General features: G+C 45.9%; 2 protein-coding genes and 1 long non-coding RNA gene across 3 annotated transcripts in view; 1 reads left to right on the plus strand and 2 right to left on the minus strand.

Annotated features, from left to right (window-relative positions):
* Positions 1 to 422: 422 nt before the first annotated feature.
* The window catches only part of LOC310837129 (FK506-binding protein 15-like), a gene marked incomplete at its 3' end in the record, with an annotated part of 74,880 nt that continues 49,079 nt past the window's right edge, over positions 423 to 26,223 (minus strand). Inside the window, exons 20-24 of the mRNA XM_083723197.1 lie at positions 5,043 to 5,075; positions 4,287 to 4,458; positions 2,995 to 3,128; positions 2,127 to 2,228; positions 423 to 1,031 (exon numbers count right to left, since the gene is read on the minus strand). Coding sequence (XP_083579323.1) covers positions 423 to 1,031; positions 2,127 to 2,228; positions 2,995 to 3,128; positions 4,287 to 4,458; positions 5,043 to 5,075 — 1,050 coding nt within the window. The remainder of the gene's footprint in view (positions 1,032 to 2,126; positions 2,229 to 2,994; positions 3,129 to 4,286; positions 4,459 to 5,042; positions 5,076 to 26,223) is intronic.
* LOC310836363 lies at positions 9,782 to 10,665 on the plus strand. Its single transcript, XR_014560039.1, has 2 exons — positions 9,782 to 10,245; positions 10,337 to 10,665. It is a non-coding gene; the product is annotated as an uncharacterized lncRNA (long non-coding RNA).
* Positions 11,442 to 23,239, minus strand: LOC310836338 (FK506-binding protein 15-like). Its single transcript, XM_083721470.1, has 3 exons — positions 22,973 to 23,239; positions 12,612 to 12,721; positions 11,442 to 11,509 (listed from the first exon to the last, which is right to left on the minus strand). The coding sequence occupies exons 1-3, from the start codon at positions 23,113 to 23,115 to the stop codon at positions 11,490 to 11,492; spliced, it is 273 nt and encodes a 90-aa protein (XP_083577596.1). The 5' UTR covers positions 23,116 to 23,239; the 3' UTR covers positions 11,442 to 11,489.

Raw genomic sequence — 26,223 nt, forward strand, 5'->3', positions numbered from 1 at the left:
CCCTTCTTGCTAAAGTGAAAGAACTGAGGCAACAGGGTTAATTTATTTTAATTGCACTTTATTATTATTTTCAAGATCCAGTTTTGTCAAGGTTCAGAACTGGAGGTGAGCTATGGCAATAGGTTAAGTTTGGTTTCCACAGGGAGGAGCTGTTCAAGGTGATACCCACCGCTACTCCCAGCAGCAGCTGGGTCAAAAGTGTGTAGGGTACAGGTGTGTTTGGCAGTGGTGAATTAAATAGTCAGTTCTTTGAAGCCAAACAAAGTCCCAAATTGACATTTGCTACCGAGAGAGAGATAGAGTGTGTCACCCCTCTTCCTGCCAGCAGCCTCAAAAACCACAAGTCAAGACGACCGCAGCCCAAAAGAGAAATCTGGGGAGGCTCACAGAAAAACCCCATCTCCATCCAGATCAGTCCCAGATCAGAACACAAGGCACTGAGTACCATAAGACCCATCATAGGTACAGTTCCCGTCCCCCTCCTGCCCTGGCACAGACCTGGAATCCGCCAAGTCCTGCTGCTTTTCGGCTAGAGCAGCTTGAGAGGTGGGGCCAGCTGTGTGCTGACTTGCCCCACTCTCCTCCTTGCCCTCTGGATCCCTTGTGGGCCCCTCCATTGCAGGTGCCGTCTCATCCGCCGCTGGATTTGGAGGTGCCAGAATGGCGGTGTCTTTTGTGTCCATTTCACCCTGAGTGCTTGGCCTCTCCTCAATTCTGGCGGAGAGCCTGAGAGGCGGCCTTGCAGTTTGAGCAGAGGCTGCATGAGTTTGTTCAACCGGTGCTTCCAAAGAATGAGCCTCAGGAGCTGCAAAAAGCAGTCTGTCTTGGGCTCCTTCGAGAGCGGTGAATGGCGGACTGCTTGAGCTTTCCTTCAGATTAGCCAAAGGTGTGGGGGATGCCACTGGTGCTGGTTCTCGGAGAGAGTTGCTGTGGGGATCCCCATAAAGGGGTGCAGCACTTGGTCCTTCCTTCTCGGTGCTGCTGCTCCCCCTTTGCTCCTCCTGACTCTCCAGCAGCTGCAGAGTTGTTGTCTGGAACAAGTAGAGGGGAGGGGGGATTATTTGCCACAAAAAAGACTGCAGCCCCTGATGAAAGTACTGTGTAATGGTTGGTCTCTAGCCAGGACTCAGGAGACCAGGGTTTGAATCCCTACTCAGCCACACAGCTAAGTGACTTTCACTTTGTAGTATCTGGGCTTCACCCTCTTTGCCATTCCCATGATTAGTAATATGGGGCTAAATGCCACCCCAATCTCTGACCGGTGCAAGATTCCAGGGGTCTAGGCACTTAGTCTGTGTTTCCTTTGGAAATGAGGCACAGTGTAGACTGTGGTGTCATAATGATATATAGTTTATTTACACCTGAGCCTGTAATGGAGGGGGCCCCCAGCATACAATTCAAGAGAGTCCCATTTTTCCCATTGCTGCAACCTCTAATTCAAACTGTCAGTCTGCATTGTGCTCTGATCCTGCCTCTCCAGCTTGCTGCATTTAACAGACTGAAAGCCTTTTTTCTTTTGATCACACCATAGCCAAATGAAATCCTAAAACCTCCTCCTAACCAAAACATTGGCACTCTCTTCAAACTCACTATCTCAAAGCACTGGGTGGGGCTTCACCCATCTGGTGGCTGGTAGAGTGTCTGTCTTGCTGATGGCCCATTTTTCTGTCTGCAGCACATACTGTATACTAAAATTGGATTGATAAAGAGGTTAGCATGGCCTCTGCAAATTGGTGAAGTGTTCCATTTTTTAAAGATGTTTAATGTTTGTCTATGTTTTATATATGTGTTGGAAGCCACCCAGAGTGGCTGGGTATAAATAAAATTATTATTATTATTATCATCACCTTCATAATTAGTTCTCTAATGGCCCACCTCTCAAGCGATCTCCTCAACACAGGAAGCTGAGTCCAGCTGTTAAGCGCCTGACTTTCAGTTTCACTCTCCAAGCAGTGATTAAATTCTAACACTTACTAAACCCAGTAGTTATGGGCGTCTTGCACCCAAAACTCTGGCACCCAAACTCATGACATTTGGAATCATACAAAAAGGAAGAGAAATGATAGACCAGTTCACTCAATCTGCATCTTATTCAGGTGTCAGGATCCATCTGCCCTGGGCTGTACCTTGATGGTGTTCAGGACGATACCCAGGACCTCCTGGCCGGTATAGGACTCCTCTAAGTTGAACTGGCCCCGCAGGGACTGGAACACCTTGTTCATGAGCTTCTTCACGTGAGGCAGGATGATGCCAAAGAGTCAGAAGGCAGGGAAGCAACACCAGAAAGGACAGTGAGCTTTCAAGAGCTTCTGGACAGCCAAATGTGGTGATGATTTCATTTATTCATTTATTTTACAACGAACATACATTATCTGGATAGCATCCATGTGCCAAGAGATGGATGGCATTGCATTGTGTGACCACAGTTCAGGAGCCCCTGTAATAAACAGTAAGCAGAGAGGCCTACGGCAGACATGAGAACCCAGCAAAGTGAGCAGAGGTGTTCCAAGGACAGGTGGCTCCTGCCCATTGAGGTGGGTGGGGCAGAAGGCAAGGAGCCCAATGACAGGCAGAGCCACATCCTGATTGGCTGTAAGGAAGAAGGCAAGCCAGTGGTGGCTGGGTGAGGGCAGTGCCCTGTTTGCCTAATAGACTAGCCTCCACTGACTGACCTCTAGGGGGCCGCCTGCCAGGAGTAAAAGTAGGTGGGGCAACACACATTAATTTCCCCACTTGTCCCTTTCAATCCTCCATTTAAGAATGAAAGAAGAAGCCCAGCCAGATGGGCGGGATATAGATTATTTCATCATTATCATCATCATCATCATCATCATCATCATCATCATCATCATCATCTTCCAGGGAGGCAAAGAACAGTAAGGGTGCAAAGCTGGGTGTGTGTGGGGGCACTGGGATAATTCTAAGGATCCCAGAGAGTTTTCCAGGAAGCCACTTCTGGCCTTGGTGATGACTTCTGTCACCCCTGGACACTACCTTATCCAGATTCTCAATTTGAACGCGGTGATAAGCCAGCTCTGCGTCCAGGCCTGCCACCTTCTCCTCCAACTGCATCGCAATCAGGTTCACCTCCTGGTATCTGCGTTTCAAGTCAGACAAGTTCTCATGTTCTGTGGAGGTGGGGCAGAGAGCCAGTGACAAATGAAGCCTGCGCCACAGTGCATGCCCCTGTTTCCATCCACTGCTGTAGCTAAGCCTAAGTACAGCGCCATCTGCACTATATGCTTTAAACACTCACAGCTTCCCCACAAGACATTCTGGGAACTGAGAACATTCTCTTAAGGGAGCTGAGAGGTGGTGGGACCCCCTGGTCTGCCACCACCCCCAGCTACAATTCCCAGGCTGTTAATCTATGTTGGAAATGGCCGCTTAAGCAGGGCTCTCCACTTCAACACAACTATTGGCAGCCAGAATGAACCACACTTGCCAGGATTCCTTGGGAGAAAGCCATGCCTGACTGCAGTGGCATGATAATGCTGTATAGTGTGGATGGGGCCTCCGTGTAACTTTAAAGACATATCACATGTTTCTTCTCACTCTTACACTGCTCTGCTCTTGCATGCAGGGCAAGGAAGGTGCAGAATCTGCACAAACCCATTTTCTATTATGTTGCATTATGTTAATGTTTGTAAGCTGGAGATTCATTTCAACAAAAAGCAGCATAGAAATACAATCAATCAAGTTTGTAGAGATCAGAAGCTTGCCCTTTTTAAAAAGATGGAATTAAAGTCAAGAGTCTTTTTAGAGACACTGTGTCTGAGATTGAAGGAATGGGTTTCCCAAACCCAAAAACTGACTGTGCAGGCAGTTTTTAAACTGCACCAAAATCCCCATTTCTCCTTAGCTAAAATGTATAAACTTTAGCTGTTGAGCAAATGCAAAACAAGAACACAGCTCTCTCCCTTATCCGTTTAACGACAAGACTGGCCTTGACTTTACCAGTAGAACAGACACAGACATATCTTATGTCCTGACCACAAATTACGCAGAGACCCAAGTCTGGGACTAACTTGTAAGGCTACAAGTTTTTAACAGCTACACTGCAGGAGGCCCTAAGGAGCAGGACCTCCAGAGGTTGCTGGACTCCAACGCCCATCATCCCTGGCTACGCTTGCTGGGGCTCATGAGAGGTGAAGGCCAGTAATACTTTGAGGGCCACAGGCTCCCTACCTGTAAGCTAAAAAAATTTATAGGATGATAAAACTACCCTGCATGTGCTTGGATTGTGCTCTTCTGCTATTTCAGCACCTCCTCTCAGCTTCCCTTACCCGCCAGCTGTGCCTGCAGTTGGTTGACCAGGGCTTTCTGCCTCTCCGACTCTGTCACGGCTTCATTCAGTTGCGAGTGGAGATCTATTTCCTGCTTCTGATGACGGGTCAGCTCCAGCTGGAGCTGGGAGATCTGCGCTGTGGCTTCCGCTAGCTCCTTGGTGACCCTGACCTGCAACACAAATTCAGGACAGACAAGGGAAAGGACATCTTCACACAGCAGAGCTCTCTCCCACAAGATGGAATGAAGGCCACCAAGGTGGATGGCTTTAGCAATGGAGCAGGAAAAGCTATCCACAGCCAGCAGCCACAAGGTCTCCCTCCACCGTTGGAGGCAGCATGCTGTTTCTGGGAATTGCAAGTGGGGTGAGCGCAGATCCTGCTTGTAGAATTCCCTTTTGGGACATCTGGTTATGAGAATAAGACGGGCTTTGGGCCTGATCCAACCAGGCAAAAGCACTCAAGGAGTGTGCAGTGTAGGACTGGTGAGGGTGCGTGGCTTGGAAGGAGTTCTGAGGGCCAGACACATAGGCCTGGAAGGTGGCCTTTGGTCCAGGGGCCTGGAGTCCCCCCACCCCTGATTTAGGAAAACCCATTGTCACTGAAGCTGGGATGCCAAAGCACAGAGAGGCTTCGCAACAAGAAACACCTGCAGAAGGCGTGGGGTTTTCGCCTGCTAGAAGTATGAAATGGTGAAAGTATGAAGGGAGTAAGGAAGTGCTCAGGTAATCAGGACACCCAAGGACAATGCCTCACCTGGTCCCACCCCTGATCCAGTGGCGGCATGTGCTAGAGAGAAAAGCGGCGACAAGGAGAGGAGAGTTAACACCACCAGAAGCAAGAACAGCAAGAGGGGAGGAAGGTTTATCAAAAGAGGCAATGGCATTCTGGGTTAAGAGCACTCTGCTTATTCTGTGGTCCAAGGGCCGATTATATCACTCAAAATCCCAGCGGCCTCAGAGTAAGATGCATGGAAGATCCCTTAATGGCAGGGTTTGCACGCTGATGCCCAAGCAAGAACAGGCCACAGCAAACCTGGACTTGCATGCTCTCCCCTTACATCTCCTCCTCTCATGCGGCCAGGAACCCTGACACTTATGACTAGCCATGGTTTGCTGTGTTGCCTGGGATAACGAGCTGCAGCTAACATCAACTATGGTTAATATCAAACACACCAACTTCAAATGTTTGTTTCTATAAGCTAACTTCAGAAACTAATTCTACTTAACATTAATGGCTGTTCTCTCTTTTTTTTTAGTCACTGTGTTAAATTTTAAAGGGACATTCTGTTGTTCTCTCATATTCAACCTGAGGTGCTTTTCAAAGGATTACCTGAAGCTTATGAATCTTTTACCTGTATGTGCATGTATACCTAGCCAGTTATTTGTTCTGTTTTGTTGCTGCTGCTGCTCAGAAACGTAACTTCTTTCTGGCCCGCAGGCAAAGGGGAATAGTGACCTGCACTAGCGATTGTGAACTCCTGGGATAGCACTTGCCCTCCCCACAGCCTCAGTCACTTGGCCTTCCTGTTGTGGCTGTTACACTACCAGGGCTTACCTTCTCCTCTTCAGCATGTAGGACCCTTGCCTGGGTGTGCTTCATGGTCTTCTGCAGTGAGCTATTGCTCTGCTCAAATATGAGGTTGCTCTGCTCCACATAGCTGGGGGAATAATTTTTTTTTTCACACGTGAACGTTTGCATGATTTGATAATTTGCATCCTCTCATGTAAATAAAGAAAACAAGGCAGTATATGAAGAGCTCACTTTTCAAAAGCCACCCTAGGAGAGCTTCTATCCTTTATATCAGAATCCTAATAGTTCTTATTATTTTATGTTCCATCTTTCCTCCAATGAGCTCAAATACTGGTATATAGTTTTCCTCCCTTTTTATCTTCACAAGCTTGTGAGGTAGGTTAGGCTGAGAGAAAGTGACTGGCCCAAGGTCACCTTCATGGCAGAGTGGGGACTGGAACCCTGGTCTCCCAGATCTTACTCTGACCGACCCTCTTAATTGGAACCCCACACTGGCTATATTCCTGTATTCCTCTATTTGTCCATCCAGCCCAGTACTGTCCACTTTGACTGGCAGCAGCCTTGAGGTGCCTGGGGATTGAGCCAGGCCACCTGAGCTTTAGGCTCCCTGCAGTATGGAAGGAAGGGAGTTAACAAACCTGAGCATAGTAGGAAGAGTCTATTAAGGGGTAGGATACCCAACTGGCCTTTGGGACTCTGCCTCGGCCAAGCCCCTCCCCAATCCCACCTCATGACCTCCCGAAGGGAGCTTTAGCCTGGCTGGAATGTGTCCCTGAACTGTGACAGTGCACCTTGCTTCCCTGGACAGGTGTGTGCAGAAAGAAGCCCCACATGGTGTATTTTCTGGCTGCACAGAAGGCAGGAGCAGCATCTGTTGCTCTGTCCACTGGAGCCCCAGCCCAGCCCTGGAATGTGGCCCCTGCCAGGTTGTCTATGAGACAAGGTGGCCCTCAGGATTCTTTGGAGGAAGAATCTATTTGGAACGTATGATTTACTATGATTTATTGAATTTGTATACCGGACTTCATCCACCCAAGGTGGTACAGTGCAGATGGGGCCTGAGTTATGCAGCTGAGGTGAAGGCCCAAAGCCTCAAACACAGAGGTGGCAACCTGTTTACTGCAGAGTTAGGATGTGACACCTGGGAGAATGGAAGGCTTAAAAGCTAAGGGCACCCTCAATTTATTTCTCACCCTGGCTTTGGAGCTGGAGTAGGAGGAGTCAGCCATGCTGGGTCTGTAGCGGGGCTTTCTGATTGTGGGGCTGGTGAAGGTGTGAGGGAGTCCCTGGGGCCCAGGCTCTCTCCAGCGGAGTCAGCGCCCTTTGCAAACCACACCTAAGGGAGCAAAAAAGAGGCATCATGGAGTCTGGTGAAAGCAACCACTGTCTCCATTTGTAGAACTTTATCCAGGCGGTGGACTGACCACCCAACAACCTTCTGAGGTTCTCTTGGTTGCTAACACGTTGGTAGGAAGACACACTCACCCGTTTGACTTCCACCTCAAAGGCCAGGGTCGAGTCCGGAGGAATGCGTTCAGCTTCTGCCAAAGGTCTGTAAGCCAGTGCTGATGGGATGAGGAGGAACCGCCTCCCTCCTCTCTTCATGCCAATCATTCCATCTTCCCAGGCCTTCAAGTTCCAGAAATGGAGAACCAAGCAGAAAACAAGTTTGGGTGACCACCTTCACTAAGTGCCAGAACCACACAGCCTTCGCCAACCTGATGTCGTCCAGATACCTTGGACTCTAACTCCAATCAACAGGTGCTGGCTGGGGATGATGGGAGTTGTAGTCCACAGGATCTGTGTGTGTGTTTGTCAGGTTGGTAAAGGCTGGTCGAGAGCAGGGCACAGGAATACTGACAGTTCTCTTGCAGTATTGAGGAAAGTAGCTTTAAGCAGGGATGAAAACCATTCCCTCCGGAGCAAGCTTCTTGGTGGGGAGGAGCATGCCAGGAGTGGGCGGGGCTAGAGGGGAAAGTGGGAGGGGCAATTAATGTAATTTTTACCTTTGTACAATAGGCTACTTTAGACACCCACTCACACTCCCCCCTCTGTCTCTCATGCAGGACAGCAAGAGGCAACATTGGAGGTCCAGGACATTTTTCTTCCAGGCCACAGAGGAGGCCTCCCACTCCAGCATATCATGGCAGACGTAGACAAGCTGGGACAGCTACCTGTCTGTGGTTCTTGAGGAAGCCATTTGATCAGGGTTTGAGGTCAAAAAACATCACTGCTATTCAGCCTTCCACATAGCCCGGGCTGCTGAACTCTGCTTAGATGTGGAAGTGGAAGAAAAAATCCTTGCACTGCGGTGGGAAAATAGCGCCATCTTACCTTGATGACTTTGCCAGAGCCTAGCTTCAGCCGGAGCAGCTTCTCTTTATTTACATTCGAAACGAAAACCTGTTCCATAAGTGGAAGGTCAATGGGGTGAAATTACTTTTAATGCGGAAGGTAATAGGTTCACGTTCTGCTACTCCAGTTGCTGAACCAACAGCAATGAGTATCGAAGGACGGGGCACAGCTCAGGGACACAGCACCTGTTTTGCAGGCAGAGGGTTCCAGGTTCAATCCTGGCATCTCCAAGTAAGGTCAGGGAAAGGCTTTTGCTTGAAAGCCTGGAGAGCTACTGCCAGTCAATGTGGGTGATGCCAACCTAGACCAGTGGCCTGATGCAGTGCAAGGCAGCTTTCTATGTTGAATCCCCTACCTAGCGGTGCCTCCCATGTTGCAGATTGGGTAAAATGAGGTTGAGAAATAGGATCTACACCTTGGAGACTGGTGTAGCTCAGGGCCTAACAGCATGTGCTTCCCAGGAAGAAGGTCTTGGGTTCCCTCCCTGGCATCCCCAGTTGAGAAAGGGGGGCAAGGCTGGGCAAGGCCCCACCTCTGGAGAGCAACCAATGCAAGCCCCATGGAAAAGCACTGGCTAGAGCTCATTGGGGTTGGGGTCAAATGCACATTGAGCTGTGAAGCCTCAGCAAGTCCCTCTCCTGTTTCATTTCTTTGCAATGTTATTGAAAGGCAAAATGATGGGGTTGTGGGAGAAAAGGGCTGTATGCAATCTATAAACCAGGAGTGGGAAAGCTGTGGCCATGCAGTGCTGCTAGAGACTTCAACCCCCATCACCCCCAGACACCCCCTCTGCCAGGTCTCACCTGCCCAAGACTACCGTTCTGGAACAGCCAGCCTGTAAAAGTGATCTCCAGGACATCTCCAGTCGCCACACCTTGGCCGTCTCCAAGAACAAGATCCTGGCACAGCACTGAGTCAGGAGAACGGATGCTGTTATACTTGGCAATGCACAGCTGCAAGGAGGAAGAACCAAGCCATTTGTGTTATTAGCCTGCATTGTCATCTGCACCTATGGAATCTGGCCCAGCACAGCACTGGCTGAAGACCCCAGGGGCCTGAAAAGGCCCCAACTGGCTACACCACCATTCCTTGCCCTCCCTGGATACTTCTTAGTAGTTGGCAGAGAAAGCATCTGGCGACTGATGCAAGAGAGCTGACCTCCCACAAACACTAGTTCAGGGTCTGCAGGTCAGCAACCCCCCCACCCCAAAATGCAATGCACGCCTCTGGCACCTGTTTGCTGAAATCCACAGCCGCCATTTCTGATTCAAAAATGATGGACCAAATCTGCCTCTGATCATCATAAAATGTGCAATAGTTGTTGGGATGCACCTGCAGAAAGAGAAAGGAGAAAGTGGAATTCTGAGCAGCAGACAGCCTCTGCTCAAAACAACTTTCTTCCTGATGGGTCTTGCTAAAGACTTTGGGTTGTGTCCCAATGTTAGCCCTACTCAGAGCAGACCCATGAAAATTGATGGACATGATGAACTTTGGTGCATTAATTTCAGTGAGTCCACTGAGCACACACACACAAACATCAACACATATTAAGTGTGTCATGTTTAGAAATGGGAAAATGCTATAGGACTTTGGGGTGGAGGGCTACCCCAAGGGATGTTAGCTACAGTAGGATAGAGGGCAGAATGTCATCTACTTTACTTTGTTACCTCTAGGTAAGCATTTTAACCATAGAGGGGCCCCTTGGTTCTAACACTACTCAAATCTAATGGGTTGCAACAAACATTAGCCCTACTGAAAGCAGACCCACTGAAATTAATTGACCACAGCTGAGACCTCATATGCAATGTGCATTTCAAACCACCAAAGAATTCTGCTTAGCTTCAGCCTATGCCATGGTCCTTGCAGGTCTTAACACCAAAGCTTACCGTGAATACAAAGCAAGCATGGATGCTGGCGGTCGCAATCTGCTGCAGCTGGCTGATATAAAGAAGCACTTTGTACTGGATTCCACAGGAGACGGAAGGACAGAAGAAAACAAGAGCAAAAGTCAGGAATCAGAAACTACGGGGCTGGCTGTTTTCAAAAGCACCGGGAGCTCTTCTTATACCAGGTAGCATTTCCACAGCACCCCAACAGCCAAATGACACATTAACATACAAATACATCAGAGGTGTTCATCGTAGGAATTGCTTTGGTTGCAGGTGCCTGGCTTAGTTACATGTGGAGTGCCTTCGTTACAATGGAGCAGGCGTGGGGAGCCTTTGGTGCTGAGCTTCAACACCCATTGGCTCTTGCCAGCATGGCCAGTGGAGAGGGGTGATGGGAGCTGTCGTTCAGCGAGATCTGGAGGACCAAAGGATCCCTACACCTGGAGAAACCAAGGGGTGAGGTCTGTCCTTTTCTGCCCAATTAGCTAAACGAGAATGACAGCCCAGTGTTTGATCCTGTCCCCACCACCCTCACCTGCAACAGCAGAGTGGGACAAGGCAATCATATCAGAGTCTTCCTGGAATAAATGCACATGTTTCCTGACATATTTTATCTGCTGATTGTTAAACACCTGTGAATCCTTTCATAGCAAAGTGGGGTAGAACAAACCACTGAAGAGCTGGCTGACTGGGCTGAAAAGGACAGAGGCTGGAAAAACTGAATCCCTTTTCCAACATAAGCTGCTGAAACCCCCTTCCTTTTTAGAGTGTGTTGGGAACGTTTATTGATTTTTCAAGCCACGACAAAGTTACCGTCTCACCTCCCTCTATCCACTCCACACACAATACCCCCTCGGCCCTTCTTTTGTCGAGATGCTAGTCCACATGGTTCTAGTTAAATAAGAGCACAGGGAGCTGCCTTGGACTGAATCAAACCACTGGTCTCTCTAGCTCAGGACTGCCTACTCTGACCGGCAGCAGTGTCCCCAGCCCTACCCAGAGGAGCTAGCGATTGGATTTGGGAGCTTCTGTCTGCAAAGTGGATGCTGTGTTACTGAGCGACAGCCTCTTCCCTGCTGAGAATACTTTTTGTAGAGAAGTGAGGTCAGAATAAGAAAAATGGGAGCTATAACCCTTGTGAGCTGATTGGGCAGAAAGAGACAGGAGCCAAAACAGCACCTTTGCTTTTTCCAGAGTAAGACACCATCAGGAAACCAGCATTCAGAGAAAGGGAAGCATTTCCTTAGCCCAACCTACATCAATCCGGTATCCTCCAGATGTTTAGGACCAACAGCAGCTGTAGTCCCAAACATCTGGAGGACAGCAGGTTGACAGAAGGCCAGGCTACTTCAAGACACCACACCTCCTCCTCTTACCTCCTTGGTTGCATTGCTGCCCACTACAGCTGCTCCATACTTGCCATGTTTCACATATTTCCCATTGGTACTGGAATGAGAAGAGAACACCTCTTAACTTCCCACAATTGTTGCCACCATGCCAACCCCATGGGTTATATTAAGCAGCTCTTTACAAAGACTTCCCAGGGGTTGTTTGACTCCCATCAGCCCAGGCCATCTGGCCAGCGGTGAGGGGCGATGTGGGGGGTGAGCGGTAGCAGCCCAGCAACATTTTATCAGCCCACAAGCTCCCCATCCCAGGAGATCTCTGCCATCATTTCAGTTCAGTGTTGGCTGGTGACTCATTGGAGTGAATGCAGGGAGCCCAACTCGAGGTGGCACCAGAGCCAATGACAAGAAGGGCTAGCTAAGTCTAGGGCTGTCCCCATCCTCCTCCTTGCTGTGTTCTACCATGACAGCATGGAGACTGAGGGGGAAGAGGAAGCTGACAGGCAGTCCTGCCCTCTGGATCGGTTGGACGTAACAACAGGCAGGTGGGGGCAGGCTGAGGTTGAGTTGGCAGTGCCCCATTCGCCCTAATCGACCACCCCCCACTGTTGTTCAGCTGCACCTCTTTCCGAAGAAGCCAGGCAAGATAGAGAGATGATTGCAAAAGATGTGAGCACAGGACCTGGGTAGCAAGAACACACTGCAGCTCATCCCCTCTACTGTAGTACTCACAACAAATATGCATGAACAACTGTAGCGAAGAAAACTGACTGCACTGCTGCAGTGGGCACAGGAGGAGCAGTGGGTGCAGCAGCAGCAGCTGCAGGAGGATGCTTCTGGGTAGACAGACCTGCAGCTGGAGCAGCACATGAGAAGGGTAAGTGCTCTGTCGCAAACAGAGCATTGCTTGCAAACATCATGCCAAGTTAGCTCCCTTGTCTTGGGACCAAGCCAGTTGTTCAGATTAATGAAAAACAGGAAGTTGCCTTGTATGGCGTCAAACCACTGGGTTCATCTACCTCAGTGTGTTGAATACAGACCACCAGCACCTTTCTGGGGCCCCAGGTCAGGGGTCTCTCCCCAGCACTACTTGGGAGTTGACCAACCCAGTTGATTCTGTGGGGCTTCAGAACCAAAGTTTGGACTAGATGGTCCACAAGGGCTCGTCTTATGTTCCTAGGCATTGTGAACAGTTTACTTACCGGTAGCTAGTTGTCCTTTTTTAGGCTGCTTGGGTGGCATGTATTGGAAGAGCACATTTCCAGATTCTTTAGTCGTCTGATCCTGTCCAAAGAGAGAGGCCAGCCTGGTCCTGGGCAGAGAGAAAAGTAACCATTCACTTCATTCACAGAGAGAAGCAAGGATGTAGGAACAGAACAAGACATGTATCTGCAAGCACAAAGATGCTCATGTTTCACTGCAGGTTGGCGATTTTGTTACAGCCTTCCCCAAAGACCAGAGGGTAATGGATTCAAAAACTAGAATCCTGTCAGTGATTAGGATGCTGGCCACATGACCCGGAACCTGTACGCCGGCTCCCTCAGCCAATAAAGCGAGATGAGCGCTGCACCCCAGAGTCGGTCACGACTGGACCTATGGTCAGGGGCCCCTTTACCTAAAGGAGTAGACACATTGTGAGTCTTCTCTAAGCAGAACTTAGTTGGAGACAATCCCTTCTTTTTCCTATCAAGTTTCTATAGCCTCTCTTAAGAACAAAAGAAAAGCCTGCGGGATCTGGCCAAAGGCCCAGCGAGCCCAGCATTCTGTTCTTACAGTAGCCAACAGAACCCAAGAACAAGAGGCCTTTCCCCTCCTGTGGTCTCCAGCAACTGTTGTTCAGAAGCCCTGCTGCCACCAACTGGGTGAGCACAGCCATGGTGACTAAACATTGCTAGCCTTCTCCTCCCTGGATTTTTCTAATCCTCTTTTAAAGTCACCCAAGTTGGTGGCCATTCCTGCCTTCTGCAGGAGAGTTCTGTAGTTTAACTGTGCATGGTGTGAGAAAGTACTTTCTTTTGCCTTTCCTGAAGGTCTTCCAATATTCAGCTTCATCGGATGTTCACAAGAGGGAGAGAAACTGTTCCCTATCCACTTTCTCCATGCTATACCTAATTTGATAAACTTCTATCATATTATCTCTTACTTGCTTTTTGTCTAAACTACGAAGTCCCTGAAACTGAAAAGGCCGTTGCCCAATTATTGCACCCAACCTAGTACAGTGGTACCTTGGTTTTTGAACAGCTTAGTTCACAAACTACTTGGAACCCGAACACTTCAAACCCAGTAATAAGTGTTCAGGTTTTCAAACTTTTTTTTGGAATCTGAACGTACTTCGTTTGGGGGGGGGGGGCATTTGAGTTTTGAGTGCCACACTTCCAATGCTCGCTCGCTTGTTGCCTGACCTGGGCTTCCCTTATTTTTTTATTTTTTTTTCAATTAAAGATTTTATTTAATTAAATGGTGAGAGAGGTTGGGGTTGGCTTAGGGTGTGGTTGTTTGTTTGTGATTGGCTGTGGTAATCTTTGTTTTTGTGTGAGTGGGGTGGGTGGGTGTTTTGGATCAGGTTAGCCATATTGATTTATATGCTGTTGGTGGATTATTGTCATTGTCTTGTTGGGCTGTATACGTGACAAAGGGGAGCCATACCGGGGTAAAGGCGTCTTCTTCTGTTTGTCCCCGTGTCAGTTTCAGTTTATTGGTTAATTTTTCTAGTAGGGCTGTTTCCCATACTATTTGGTACCATTGGTCCATGCTTACTCCTGACAGGTCTCTCCAGTGTCTGGTTATGGTGTTTCTGGCTACCGAAAATAAGTGGGTTATGAGTTCTTTGTGGTGTAAGTGGAGGGGGAAAGAGTTGAGCATATTTACCTGCAAGAAAAGGGGGAAAGAAAGTTAATATCCGCTGCCTAAAACCTGGGAACGGGCTGCCCCCAGACAGGAAAAGCCGACCAGTAGAAAGCCTGTCGGCAAGTTAAGGAATTTTGAATTAGCTCTGCGAGAGAGATACAGTGTTTCTGGACTTCTCCTGACTTTAAAGTAACGATATTGAAACTGTTGTTTTTAAGTGATTTGGGGGACTTACAAGGACTATATTTGTTTCTAAAAAGTTGCAAACTTGGGCTGTAACTGTGTCCCCCTAGAGGAGCATTGACATTGTTGCAACAACAACTGGGCTATAGGAAAATTCCTTTTCAAAACAAATCTTTCAGCCGTGGGATTAACCTTAAGACTACTAGGTCTGGCAGACAATACCAGACTGATACTGCGCACCAGCGAAGGGCTTCAACATCTGGACCATCTGGCACATCAGGGGCTGCTCCTTTACAGGCTAAACCAAAAGTTATGTCGTCTGAAGACGTACTGGCACAGGCACTTGGAAAAATCAATGAATCTTTGGAAAATTTAGCTAAGCAAGTAGCTGAGACAAATAAACAAGTAACTGAAGCATCAGCTAAAATTGATTTGAACACTACAAGCATTAACAACTTGGGACAGAAGGTGAATTCCAATACACAGTCTATCGAAAAATTACTACAGGAATCTGCTTCGACCCGAAAGGTAGCTGAAGAAGCAAAGGAAATTGCAACTGCTACTCAAGAGAAGATACCACCAGTATATAGGAAATTGGAGGACCACGACCTGACACTGTCTATGATTGAATTAAAAGAGAAAGACAGAAATTTAAGATTCAGGGCAGTACCGGAAAGTGAGAAAGACAATTTGGCTGATTTTCTTACACAGGAATTTACAGATTTTTGGCAACAGGATTTGGGGAAGGAAGAATTTAAGATAGTGAGTGCATTCAGACTCGGTAAAGGACAAAGGAGGAACGACTGCTTGATTACTTTCCGAACAAAAGAGGAGAGAGATAAAATTTTGAACCTGCACTATCAAAGAACTTTGGAAATTGAAGACTCAAGTGTGGAGATCTTTAAGGACATTCCAAAACATCTTTTGGACTTAAGGACCAACTATGGAGATCTAGTTGCCCTGTTGAGGAGAAACAGAATCCTCTTTAGGTGGGAATTTCCCCAACGCCTATCTTTTAAATATAAAGGAAGAAAGATAAAAATAAGAACAGTTAACGACAAAGACAGGTTTTTGAAAGATCACGAAGAAGACCTACAAAAAGAAGTGGAATCCGGAAAAGACCCAAGAGCACAGGAAAAAGGAATACTAGACATAGCAAACTTATCTTTTGGGCTGCACAGTCCAGGGAAAGAGACACCACCGTCAGAACAAGAACAGCTACTTGGAGCAGTTGGAGGTAAAGTGAAGTAACCCCATCATGGCTCTGCAAGTTGGAATTGTAATGGTCTTAACTCCCCTCAGAAGAGAAAAAGTGTTTTTCATATATTAAAAAAGGAACAATTAGACTTGATTTGTCTACAAGAAACACATGTAATGAGGCTACACAATCCTGTACACAGTTGTGATATATGCAAAGGAGAGATTATTACCGAAATTAATCTTCAAAGATGAGCAAGGCAGATTTCTGGCAATTGAAATTCAAGTTCAAGGAGATAAATTTTTGATTGTAGGAATTTATGCACCGAACGAGGGGAAATCTGAATTCTTCAAGAAGTTGCATGAGACTTTATTGGACTATTTGGACTATAATTTGATTTTGATGGGGGATATGAATGGAGTTGTATCTACAAACATGGACAAGGCACAAAGACAGGTAGTCACCAATGATGGTAGACTACCAAAAACTTTTTTTGAGATGACAGACAATATGGACTTAGTGGACATTTGGAGAACAAAGAACCCCATGGGAAGAGAGGGAACCTTCTTTTCTGAAGCCAAGATGACATGGACTAGAATTGACCAAATATGGGTAACTAGAGGAATGGCACCAAAGATAAAGAAAGTGGAAATCTGCCCAAAAACTTGCTCCGACCATAACGCTGTAAGGATGGAGATGAAGCAAATAACAACTGGCTCCTTCAGATGGAGGATGAATGACACCTTATTTAGAGATGAAGAAGTGTATAAAAAGGCCTAAAAAACTATGAGAGACTATTTTTACATAAACATGAACACTAATGTTGAAAAAAGAGTAATCTGGGATGGAAGTAAAGCTGTTATGAGAGGGTTTCTGATACAACAGAATGCAATAAAGAAGAGAAGTCAAAATGAGAAAAAAGATAAAATTCTGGAGAAAATAAAAGAAGGGGAGAAGAAATTGAGAGTAAAACCAAAGTCGCAGGAGATCCTGAGAGAAATAAAATTATATCAAATACAATACATGGAATTGATGAATCAGGAAATAGAATGGAAAATTAAACAAATGAGACAAAAGACATTTGAATCAGCGAATAAATGTGGGAAACTGCTGGCTTGGCAAATGAAAAAAAGACAAAAACTAAATACCATTACAAATTTAGAAGTGGAAGGAAAGAACATACATAATCCAATTGAGATTAGAAAGTGTTTCCAGAGGTACTTCAAACAATTATATTCACAAGGGCCACAGAAAGAAATGGATATAGACCGATTTCTGAAGACAAATGGATTACAAAAAATATCTCAAGAAAGTAAATTAATGTTGAACTATAAAATATCTGAACAGGAAGTAGAAGGTGCCATTCAAAATATGCAACTGGGCAAGTCTCCAGGACCGGATGGGCTGACTTCCAGATACTATAGATCTTTGAAGGAGTGGTTATTACAACCTTTGAAGGAAGTCTGCAATGAAATCTTGGAAGGGAAAAGGGCACCAGAGTCGTGGAAAGAGGCGTATATCACACTTATACCGAAAACAGACTGAAAAGACTCAACTCAAGAACTACCGCCCCATATCGTTACTAAATGTGGATTACAAATTTTTTGCTGACATTCTGGCCAAGAGATTGAAAAAAGTACTGATGGAAGAGATTCATAAAGACCAAGCGGGCTTTCTCCCGGGAAGACATTTGTCTGATAATTTGAGGAACATAATCGACATTTTGGAAAAATTAGAAGTAAATATAAACACTAAAGCAGTTCTGATATTTGTAGATGCGGAGAAAGCTTTTGACAACATCTCTTGGAGTTTTATGAAAAATAACCTACAGGGGATGGGGGTAGGCCAAGGTTTTGAAAATGGTATAGGTGCAATATACTCTGAACAAAAGGCTAAATTAATTGTAAATAATGTGGTAACAGAAGAATTTAAGATAGAAAAAGGGACACATATTGGTCCTGGAGGTCCTGCTGAATATGATTAGAAGGGACCAGTTGGTTAAAGGTATACAGGTCGGAGCCAAACAGTACAAACTGAGAGCATTTGCAGATGACTTAGTATTGACGTTACAGGAGCCAGAATCTAGTACTAAAAGGGTTTTAGAATTAATTCAAGAATTTGGTCAAGTGGCAGGATTTAAACTGAACAAGTTAAAAACTAAGGTTTTAGAGAAAAATTTAACATCGATTGAAAGAGAGAGGTTTCAGAATGAGACAGGTTTGACTGTGGTTAAGAAAGTGAAATACCTGGGGATTAACATGACAGCTAAAAATGGGAACTTATTTAAAGATAATTATGAAAAATGTTGGATGGAAGTGAAAAAAGATTTAGAAATTTGGTCAAATTTGAAGCTCTCCTTGTTGAGTCGAATTGCAGCTATAAAGATGAATGTATTGCCTAGAATGTTGTTTTTGTTTCAAACATTGCAAATTGTGGACAAGATGGACTGTTTCAAGAAGTGGCAGAAAGATATTTCTAGATTTGTCTGGCAGGGCAAGAAGCCCAGAATAAAATTTAAGATATTAACTGATGCAAAGGAAAGGGGTGGATTTGCCCTGCCAGACTTTAAACTTTACTATGAATCAGCAGCATTCTGCTGGTTGAAAGACTGGCTGCTTCTTGAGAACACAGACATTTTGGATTTAGAAGGCTTTAACAATGTTTTTGGGTGGCATGCATATTTGTGGTACGACAAGGTTAAAGCACATAAAGCATTTAAAAACCATATTGTCAGGAAAGCATTGTTTAATGTTTGGATAAGATATAAAGACCTAAAAAGCTCAATATGGAGGCCAAATGGCCGAAATATTGGGAAATTTTGGAACAAGAAGGAGATAGACTGAAACTGCAGAGTTTTGAAAACTAAAAAACAAAGTGTGAGATTGGCTTCATTACTATCAGATACTGGAGGCATATTATTTGGATAAGAAAATTGGCTTCCAGGTGGAAAAATCAAAATTAGAAACAGAACTGTTAGAACCCAAAACTAAGATTTTGTCAAAGATGTATAACTTGCTGCTGAAATGGAACACTCAGGATGAAACGGTTAAATCTGCTATGATAAAATGGGCACAAGATGTTGGACATAACATTATGTTTGCTGACTGGGAACAGTTATGGACCACAGGTATGAAGTTTACAGCATGTAATGCCTTAAGAGAGAATATTATGAAAATGATTTACAGGTGGTACATGACCCCAGTCAAGCTTGCAAAAATCTATCATTTGCCCGATAATAAATGTTGGAAATGTAAAGAAAATGAAGGTACATTCTTTTACCTTTGGTGGACGTGCCCTAGGATTAAGGTTTTCTGGGAAATGATTTATAATGAAATGAAAAAGGTACTTAAATATACCTTCCTGAAGAAACCAGAGGCCTTTCTCCTGGGTATGGTCGGCCAATTGGTGCCAAAGAAGGATAGAACTTTCTTTATGTATGCCACAACAGCAGCAAGAATGCTTATTGCAAAGTATTGGAAGACACAAGACCTACCCACTCTGGAAGAATGGCAGATGAAGGTGATGGACTATATGGGATTGGCAGAAATGACTGGCAGAATCCGAGACCAGGGAGAAGAGTCGGCGGAAGAAGATTGGAAGAAATTTAAAGATTACTTACAGAAATATTGTAAAATTAATGAATGTTAGAATGATGTTGGATAGAAATTACCGGTAAGTGGCTTCCAGCTGTAATGCTTAAGAGAGTATTAAAAAAAGGTTTAGAAATAGGTAAAATTCTAATGGTAAGGATTTGCTGAACTAACAATCTGAATTGGAATACAAAAAAGGGAGGTATGAGGAGGTCCGGGAAATAAGTTAAAAGAAAATAGGTAATGGAAATTCTGTGTGTTTTTAATTATTTTTATTTTTGTATTTTTGGTATTTTTTCTTTTTCTTTTATATTGTATTATTATTGAAAATCTTAATAAATATTCTATTAAAAAAATGAGTTATTTCTGGTGCAAATGGGCATTGTTGTCTTGGAAGATGTTTAGTAGGGCCAATTCTGGGGTGATGTCTAATACTTAGTTATTTTACATATTTCTCGTGTGGCTGTTGTCCAGAATAGTTGGATTTTGGGGCACTCCCACCACATGTGGAGGTATATGCCTGTGGAGGTGCACCCTCTCCAGCATTTTGGTGAGGTTCCTAGGCGTATTAGCGCTAGTTTTCTTGGTGTTAGGTACCACTTGTAGGTGAGTTTCAGAGTGAGTTATTTTCTTTTCGTTGAAATGGATTTAAAGGGGAGTTTAGACCACATTCTGGTCCATTGAAAGGGCTTCCCTTATTCAGTGTTTGCCGCGCGAGCCACTAGTAACACCTGAAAGCGGAGGAGGGGGTGGCTGATACTGCAAGGACAGTGGTGGCAGAGGGACCCAGTACCAGGGGTTGGCAGCGATCCAGAAAGGCTGGCATGGGGGGAGGGAGAGAAGCTGACTGGCTCTCAGAGAGATAACTTTTGCCTTGCTTTCCATCCCCCCCCCCCCCGGAACTCCCCCATCACGCACCCTCGTCCCTCCAATGGCAATGGGTAAATCACTGCCAGTTTCTAATAGTCTAGTTAGTAATTTTCATGTTAAATTGCTATTTTAGGAGACGTTTTTAATTGTCTGGAATGGATTAATCCCTTTTGCATTACTTTCCATGGGAAAGCACACCTTGGTTTTGGAACACTTTGGTTTTGGAACAGACGTCCGGAACTGATTAAGTTTGAGAACCAAAGTACCACTGTAAACAAAAATAAAATTGTAAAGGAATCCATTATTGAAAAGATACAAGCCCTGCCCTTGCGGTTTACCCTTCCCCGCATGGGACAATTCACTGCCAGGAAGGTGGGGAGAGGGAATAAACCTGGCTGAACACAAGTGGTTTTCCCTACAGACATTCAGAAGTATCTCATCTCAGGGTTGTTCTGGGAGCTGAAACTTACCAGTTACCGCACATCCTAGCCCACTTCCCTGCACTCCTGAGAGCTAGAAACTTGCAGATTAAAACAAACGAACAAACACTAAGACCAAGTATCTTCAAACATTAAATTTCCAGACTTAGCCCCAAACTTCATGCTATACCAAGAGGTGAAGTGCCCATTTTAAATGCCTGACAGCACCCCAAACAGCTGGTCCCGATGAAACAAACCCGTGGACTGCCTGCCAAAGGTACTCTGTTCGCCGTGGGTCTGACATCGCTGTTCAAGTGCCCCAGTCGGTTCTCCAGCTCCCACCCATTCAATGTTGGCTGCTCTTTTCTCGTGTCATTACCCCTCCCCTCCCTTTTCCATCCTGAAGCATCAGCAAAGTAAGGCGTGGGCAGTGGGGGGTGAATTAAACAGCTAAGGTTTCCAAAGGCAATTCTGCATTTGCACAACAGCAATCCTCTGGAATAGCTGCATGACCTTGTGAGAGATACGAAAATCTATCCCGTATCATCCCTACTTCTAGGATTCCAGCTAGAGAAAAACTACAAGTGGCAACATGCATGTTAGAGGGGCTCCCAAAAGAAGCGACGGGAAACAGAGATTGTGAGCTTGGCTTCTCCTTCTGGGGAGAGTGACATTCTGGGAAGACATAGGTCAGGGGGCAGCAAACTCTTTAAGTAGGGGGGCAGTCCACTGTCCCTCAGACCTTGTGGGAGGCCGGACTATATTTTGAATATGGGGGGGGGGGCATGTGTAGATCTCCATAAATTTCTGAACTACAACTCCCACTGTAGATTTCGGGTGACTATATGTTACTCTGACCTTTGCTCACTGCCAGTGTTGCCAAAAGCAGCAGTGCAGTGCCCTTATTTTGAACACCTGAAATGTCACAGTGTAAAGGGCACTAGAAATCTTTCTTAGGGTTCCTTTTGTAAAAGGCATCTAAGATCACAAAACACCTCCATTCAGTCCTGCACCCACTTTAGGGCAGGAGTTAGAATGCCAACTTGTGACCTGGGAGATCCGGGTTCAGATCCTCACTTGGAGATGAAGCTCACTTTGTGACTCTCTCTCAGCGTAACATCAGCACAGAAGAAATGGAAACATAAAGCTAGAATTAGGAAAAGGGAAAATATTTCACCACAGCACAGGCAACAGGCATTTGTATGCAAATCAACCCTATGTACATTCATGGGGAAGTTCAGTTGAATGCAGTGGAGTCTACTCCCCAAATAAGTCTTGCTTTTTAACAATAATCCTCCTTTCCCCATTAACCCTTGGGCCGAACTTCCTAGTCCCAAACCACTACTAAAACATAATGTATTCCCTCACTCTACAAAAGGTGTGGGGTTCCTTTGGGCTTCTGGATCGTAGCGCAAGCGTACTCTCATCTCCAGTGGTGTAGCAGTTTGGGGTTGCCTAGGTTACTATTTCTGCAGCAGGGTCCCTGCCTCCTGCACCCAATCATCATGAGAGGGGAACTTTTTAGCCACTGCATGCTCCAAAGCTAAGCATGTAAGAAACAGTGAAAACACAAGGCACTTCGGTTTCAGCTCAATGCTGGCTCTGCTCAGAGTAGGTCCACTGAAATGGGCGGGCATAACCAACGCATAGCATAGCTTAGGATGCAAGCCAGTGCCTCCCATTTCATCCTTAGCTGGACAAAACCCCGCCCATCTCATCCTCACCAGCAAAGCTGTGAGGCAGAGAAAGAGAGAGAGAGAGAGAGAAAGAAAGAAAGAAAGAAAGAAAGAAAGAAAGAAAGAAAGAAAGAAAGAAAGAAAAAGAGAGGGGGGGGAACCTTGCTGGTTCAAAGACGCCTAGCTCAGCTGAACTTCGCATCTCTCTCAGCGCCTAACAGCACGTATTTGCAGACAAAGCCCTCTGCATGTGTTCGGAATCACCCTTCGCAAGCCTGCGCCCCCCACCCCAGCCCCACGTGCTGCCCAAGCCCCACATACAGCCCCGGACCCACATACAGCTCTAGTCCCACATACAGCCCCAGAACCACATACAGTCCCAGCCCCACACCCACCCCAGCCCCACATACAGCCCCAGCCCCACATGCAGCCCCAGAACGACATACTGCCCCAGCCCCACATACAGCCCCAGAACCACATACAGTCCCAGCCCCACACCCACCCCAGCCCCACATACAGTCCCAGCCCCACATGTAGCCCCAAGCCCCACATGCAACCCCAGCCCCACATGCAGCCCCAGCCCCACATGCAGCCCCAAGGCCCACATGCAACCCCAGCCCCACATGCTGTCACAGCCCCACATGCTGCCCCAACCCCACATGCAGCCGCAGCCCCACATACAGCTCTGGTCCCCTCACACAGCCCCGCCCCCTCACGCGGACCCCCAGACACCCGCACACCCCGCATCTCCCCCCACGCAGAGAGGCGCCGCATTCTCACCCTCCCGTCGGAAGCTGGAAGGCGTCGTCTTCTTCATCCATGTCCCCCAACATCCTGACGGCCCCTCGCTCCCCGCGCCCCTCGGCGAAGCCCAAGCCGGGAGGCGAGAACCGCAAAGTGCGCGGCTGCAACTTCTCGGCCATGGCGCAAGCGCTGGGCTGCGGAAGCGAAACTAGCAAGCCAAAGCGGCCGGCGGCATTCGCGGTCCCCAAACGGGGCAAACTTCCACGCGGAGGGAAGAAACGCGTCTCGGGCGACACGAGCGATCAGCTGCTGCCGCTGCCGCGTTTTGGCGGCGGGACTCTTTAAGTTTGACGGAAAGGGAGGGGGACACGGCTGGACCAATGGGAAGCTGGTTTCTGGGAGAGGGAGGCGGGAGGGCGGGTGACGCTCGCTCGAGGCTGGCCAATGAGGTGGCGCCTCCGCTCGCCGGGCGAAGAAGGGACGCGTCTGAGGAGATGGAGGGAAGGAGGAGAAGGCGAGGAAGGCGCAGGTAGCTAACTTCCGATTCTTCTCATTGTGCTATTTACACTTTGGCAAGACACATTTCTTTCTTCTTATTTAGCGTTCTCGCTTTATATCCATGAACTTTTACTATGTACATTCTCCATATTCCAAGATTCATTCCAGGTCTGTCAGGAGATTAACGTCGTCACGAAATTTAAAGATCTTCCTTAAATGTTATCCGATCTTGATTAACTTTTGGTATTGAATTTCCTCTTATTCTCCCTGTTGTTCTGGCAAGTTGTATTTTTTTTATAATGATATTTATTAAGAGTTTAGAGATTACAGAAATGAGAAAAAGAAAACAAACAGTAAAAAAAAAATTAACAACATATACATTACAATATATAAAACATAGATAGAAAAAATAATAAAGAAAAAGAAAAATACAGCAATAACAGTAAAAAATAAATAATAAAACACACATCCAATATTCCATCTCTTTGTCTTTCATTTACTTGTTTCATCCACCTCCTCACACCTCCCTTTTTGTATTCTAGTTTAATTATTTGTTTCAGCAAATTCTTTCCATCTTTCTCAGTTTTTATTAGATAATTTAACTTAACAGTCTAACCTATCAATTAACTCAGCAAATCCTTTTCATCTTTCACAATATTCTGTTATTCAATTTACCTTAATTTATTTTAACCCTATCTTACGATAAAATACCTTAAATCCTAGAACTTAATAACTTAATACTTATTTATACATAACTCCTAATATCATTTCTACTAAAGCCAAATGATTTCATTCCACCATTTTTCCTAGTTCCCAAAATAAATTTTACCCTAATTCCCAAAGTAAATTTTTAAAGCTTTCTTCCAATCTTCATCCAACGTCTCTTCTTCCTGGTCTCGGGTTATGTCAGACCTTACTGTCCATTCCATCTGGTCCATCAACCTGGTAGTCTTATGTCCAAGGCTCTTAAGTCTTTTCCATGTCCCTTCTGCGGTTCATCTTCCTGTTTATACCAGCACTTTACCTTGTCTTTTGTTGGTTTCTTTCTTAATTTCTTTCCTTTCTCATTGAGGAGTAGGTCTTGGGGAAACTCCAACCCAAAAATATCTCCATCTCCCCTCAACAGATCAGCCCATTCCCCACAGTCCCATTCCCCACAATCAACCGGGTAGTCCAGAAAATATTTAAATGCATGTTTCAAAGTCCCTCCAAAATAAGGACCCCCACAACTCCAGACCCCCCCTGGCCCACTCCAGGTTCAATCTTCAAAAACAGCGGCTTATGCTCCTGCAGGGCCTCGGTTCTATCCATTTGTGTTGCTTGAGGTTCAGCAGCAACCTCCTCCATTGTCTTCTGCATTTGCACTTGCCCTGTCAAAACAGGTTCCTGGGTTGAGTCCTGAGTGGTTTCTATATAAGTATTCACTGTTTGTCCAAAATTTTGAACTGCAACAGTCATCAAATAAATCTTCTCATGCATCTGCTCCAGCAAAGCGTTTGTCTTGCAAAAAGCAAGCATCAAAACTTCTTCTATATCCATTTTTGTTCAAGGTCAGAGTCTGGTCTCACGATCCTAATCTCCACAGCTGTGAAATCCCCAGATCGACTCCAGCAACAATTTAACAAGCTCCCTCTAGAGGGAACAATTTCCATTTGTATCCATCTTTTGAAGGCAAGTCCAGCAAAAGAAAGTTACTTTCATTTTTCAAATTTTTGTTTCTTTTAAATGCAAAAGGTAACTTTGGAATCAATTTGTTTCTCTTCTTTAACTATCTGTCAAAAAAACATTCCATTCACAGTTGATGGGCTTCCCCAAAAGTTTCTGTCTCTGACACCCCGTTCCCAGGTTTGAGATGGTGGAAATTTATCTTTTTTTACTCTCTCTCGCTGCAGGCTTAAACAATCAAAATTCCCCCTCTTTCCCCCTGCTTCCAAGAGGGGTTTTGATGGTTAAAGATGAAGGAAATTTAGGTCTTTATATACAACTTTCCAGACTTTGGCTTGCACAATTTTTGCTTCAGTCTATATACAAAAAGCGGAAGGTGGACTTCCTGTTTAGACCTTCCCGCTTCAATGCCAAATTAAAGTGTTTCTTAATCCAATTTTCCGTTCTACTCACGGGTACTTGTTTAGAGTCCAATTGTCCACAGGAAAAAGTCAGTGCTCTCCGGCAACGGCTGTGCGGCTTCACTCCGTAAAATTAGCGGTCGATTCAAGACACCGCGCTGCTCACCCCACGTCGCTTCGGATCCCCCAAAAAGGGGTTTCTCTGCGAGTAGGGGAGGCGCTCCTGGTGTCAGCCGAATCCCACGTTCCCAGGCTTTCTCCGCCTGGGATTTTTAAGGGGTCTCCGCCTTCGCCGCGGCGGCAAGACCCGATTTTCACGGAGTGGGTTCCTCTGAATCAGAGGAATTCTGCCATTCCCGATGGCGCTAACCCGGAAGTCTGTTCTGGGAAGTTGTAGATCTTCTATCATTTTTGCTTGCCAGTCCGTTTTTGTGGGGATGATATCACTGTTAGCAGAAACAGCAGATTCAAATTCTTTGTACTCATTCAAATCCTAACAGATGTTGGTTAGATCGGACAAATAGCTGAAGAGGAAACTGAGCTGGTGTAGCCAATAATGTGGGATTTAAGAGGTTTGGTGATGCATTTTACTCTAAACACCCATGAAATGTCATAGAAAATAATCCAACTCTGGGATCATCTCTTGAGGTTAATTATTGCACTGAACAAGTGGTGTGTGCCTTTCATTCCCACACATTGCTCCAGTAATGTTTGCAACTGAGG

The sequence above is a fragment of the Podarcis gaigeae genome, assembly GCF_964106915.1.
Source record: "Podarcis gaigeae genome assembly, chromosome: Z".
Lineage (NCBI taxonomy): Eukaryota > Metazoa > Chordata > Lepidosauria > Squamata > Lacertidae > Podarcis > Podarcis gaigeae.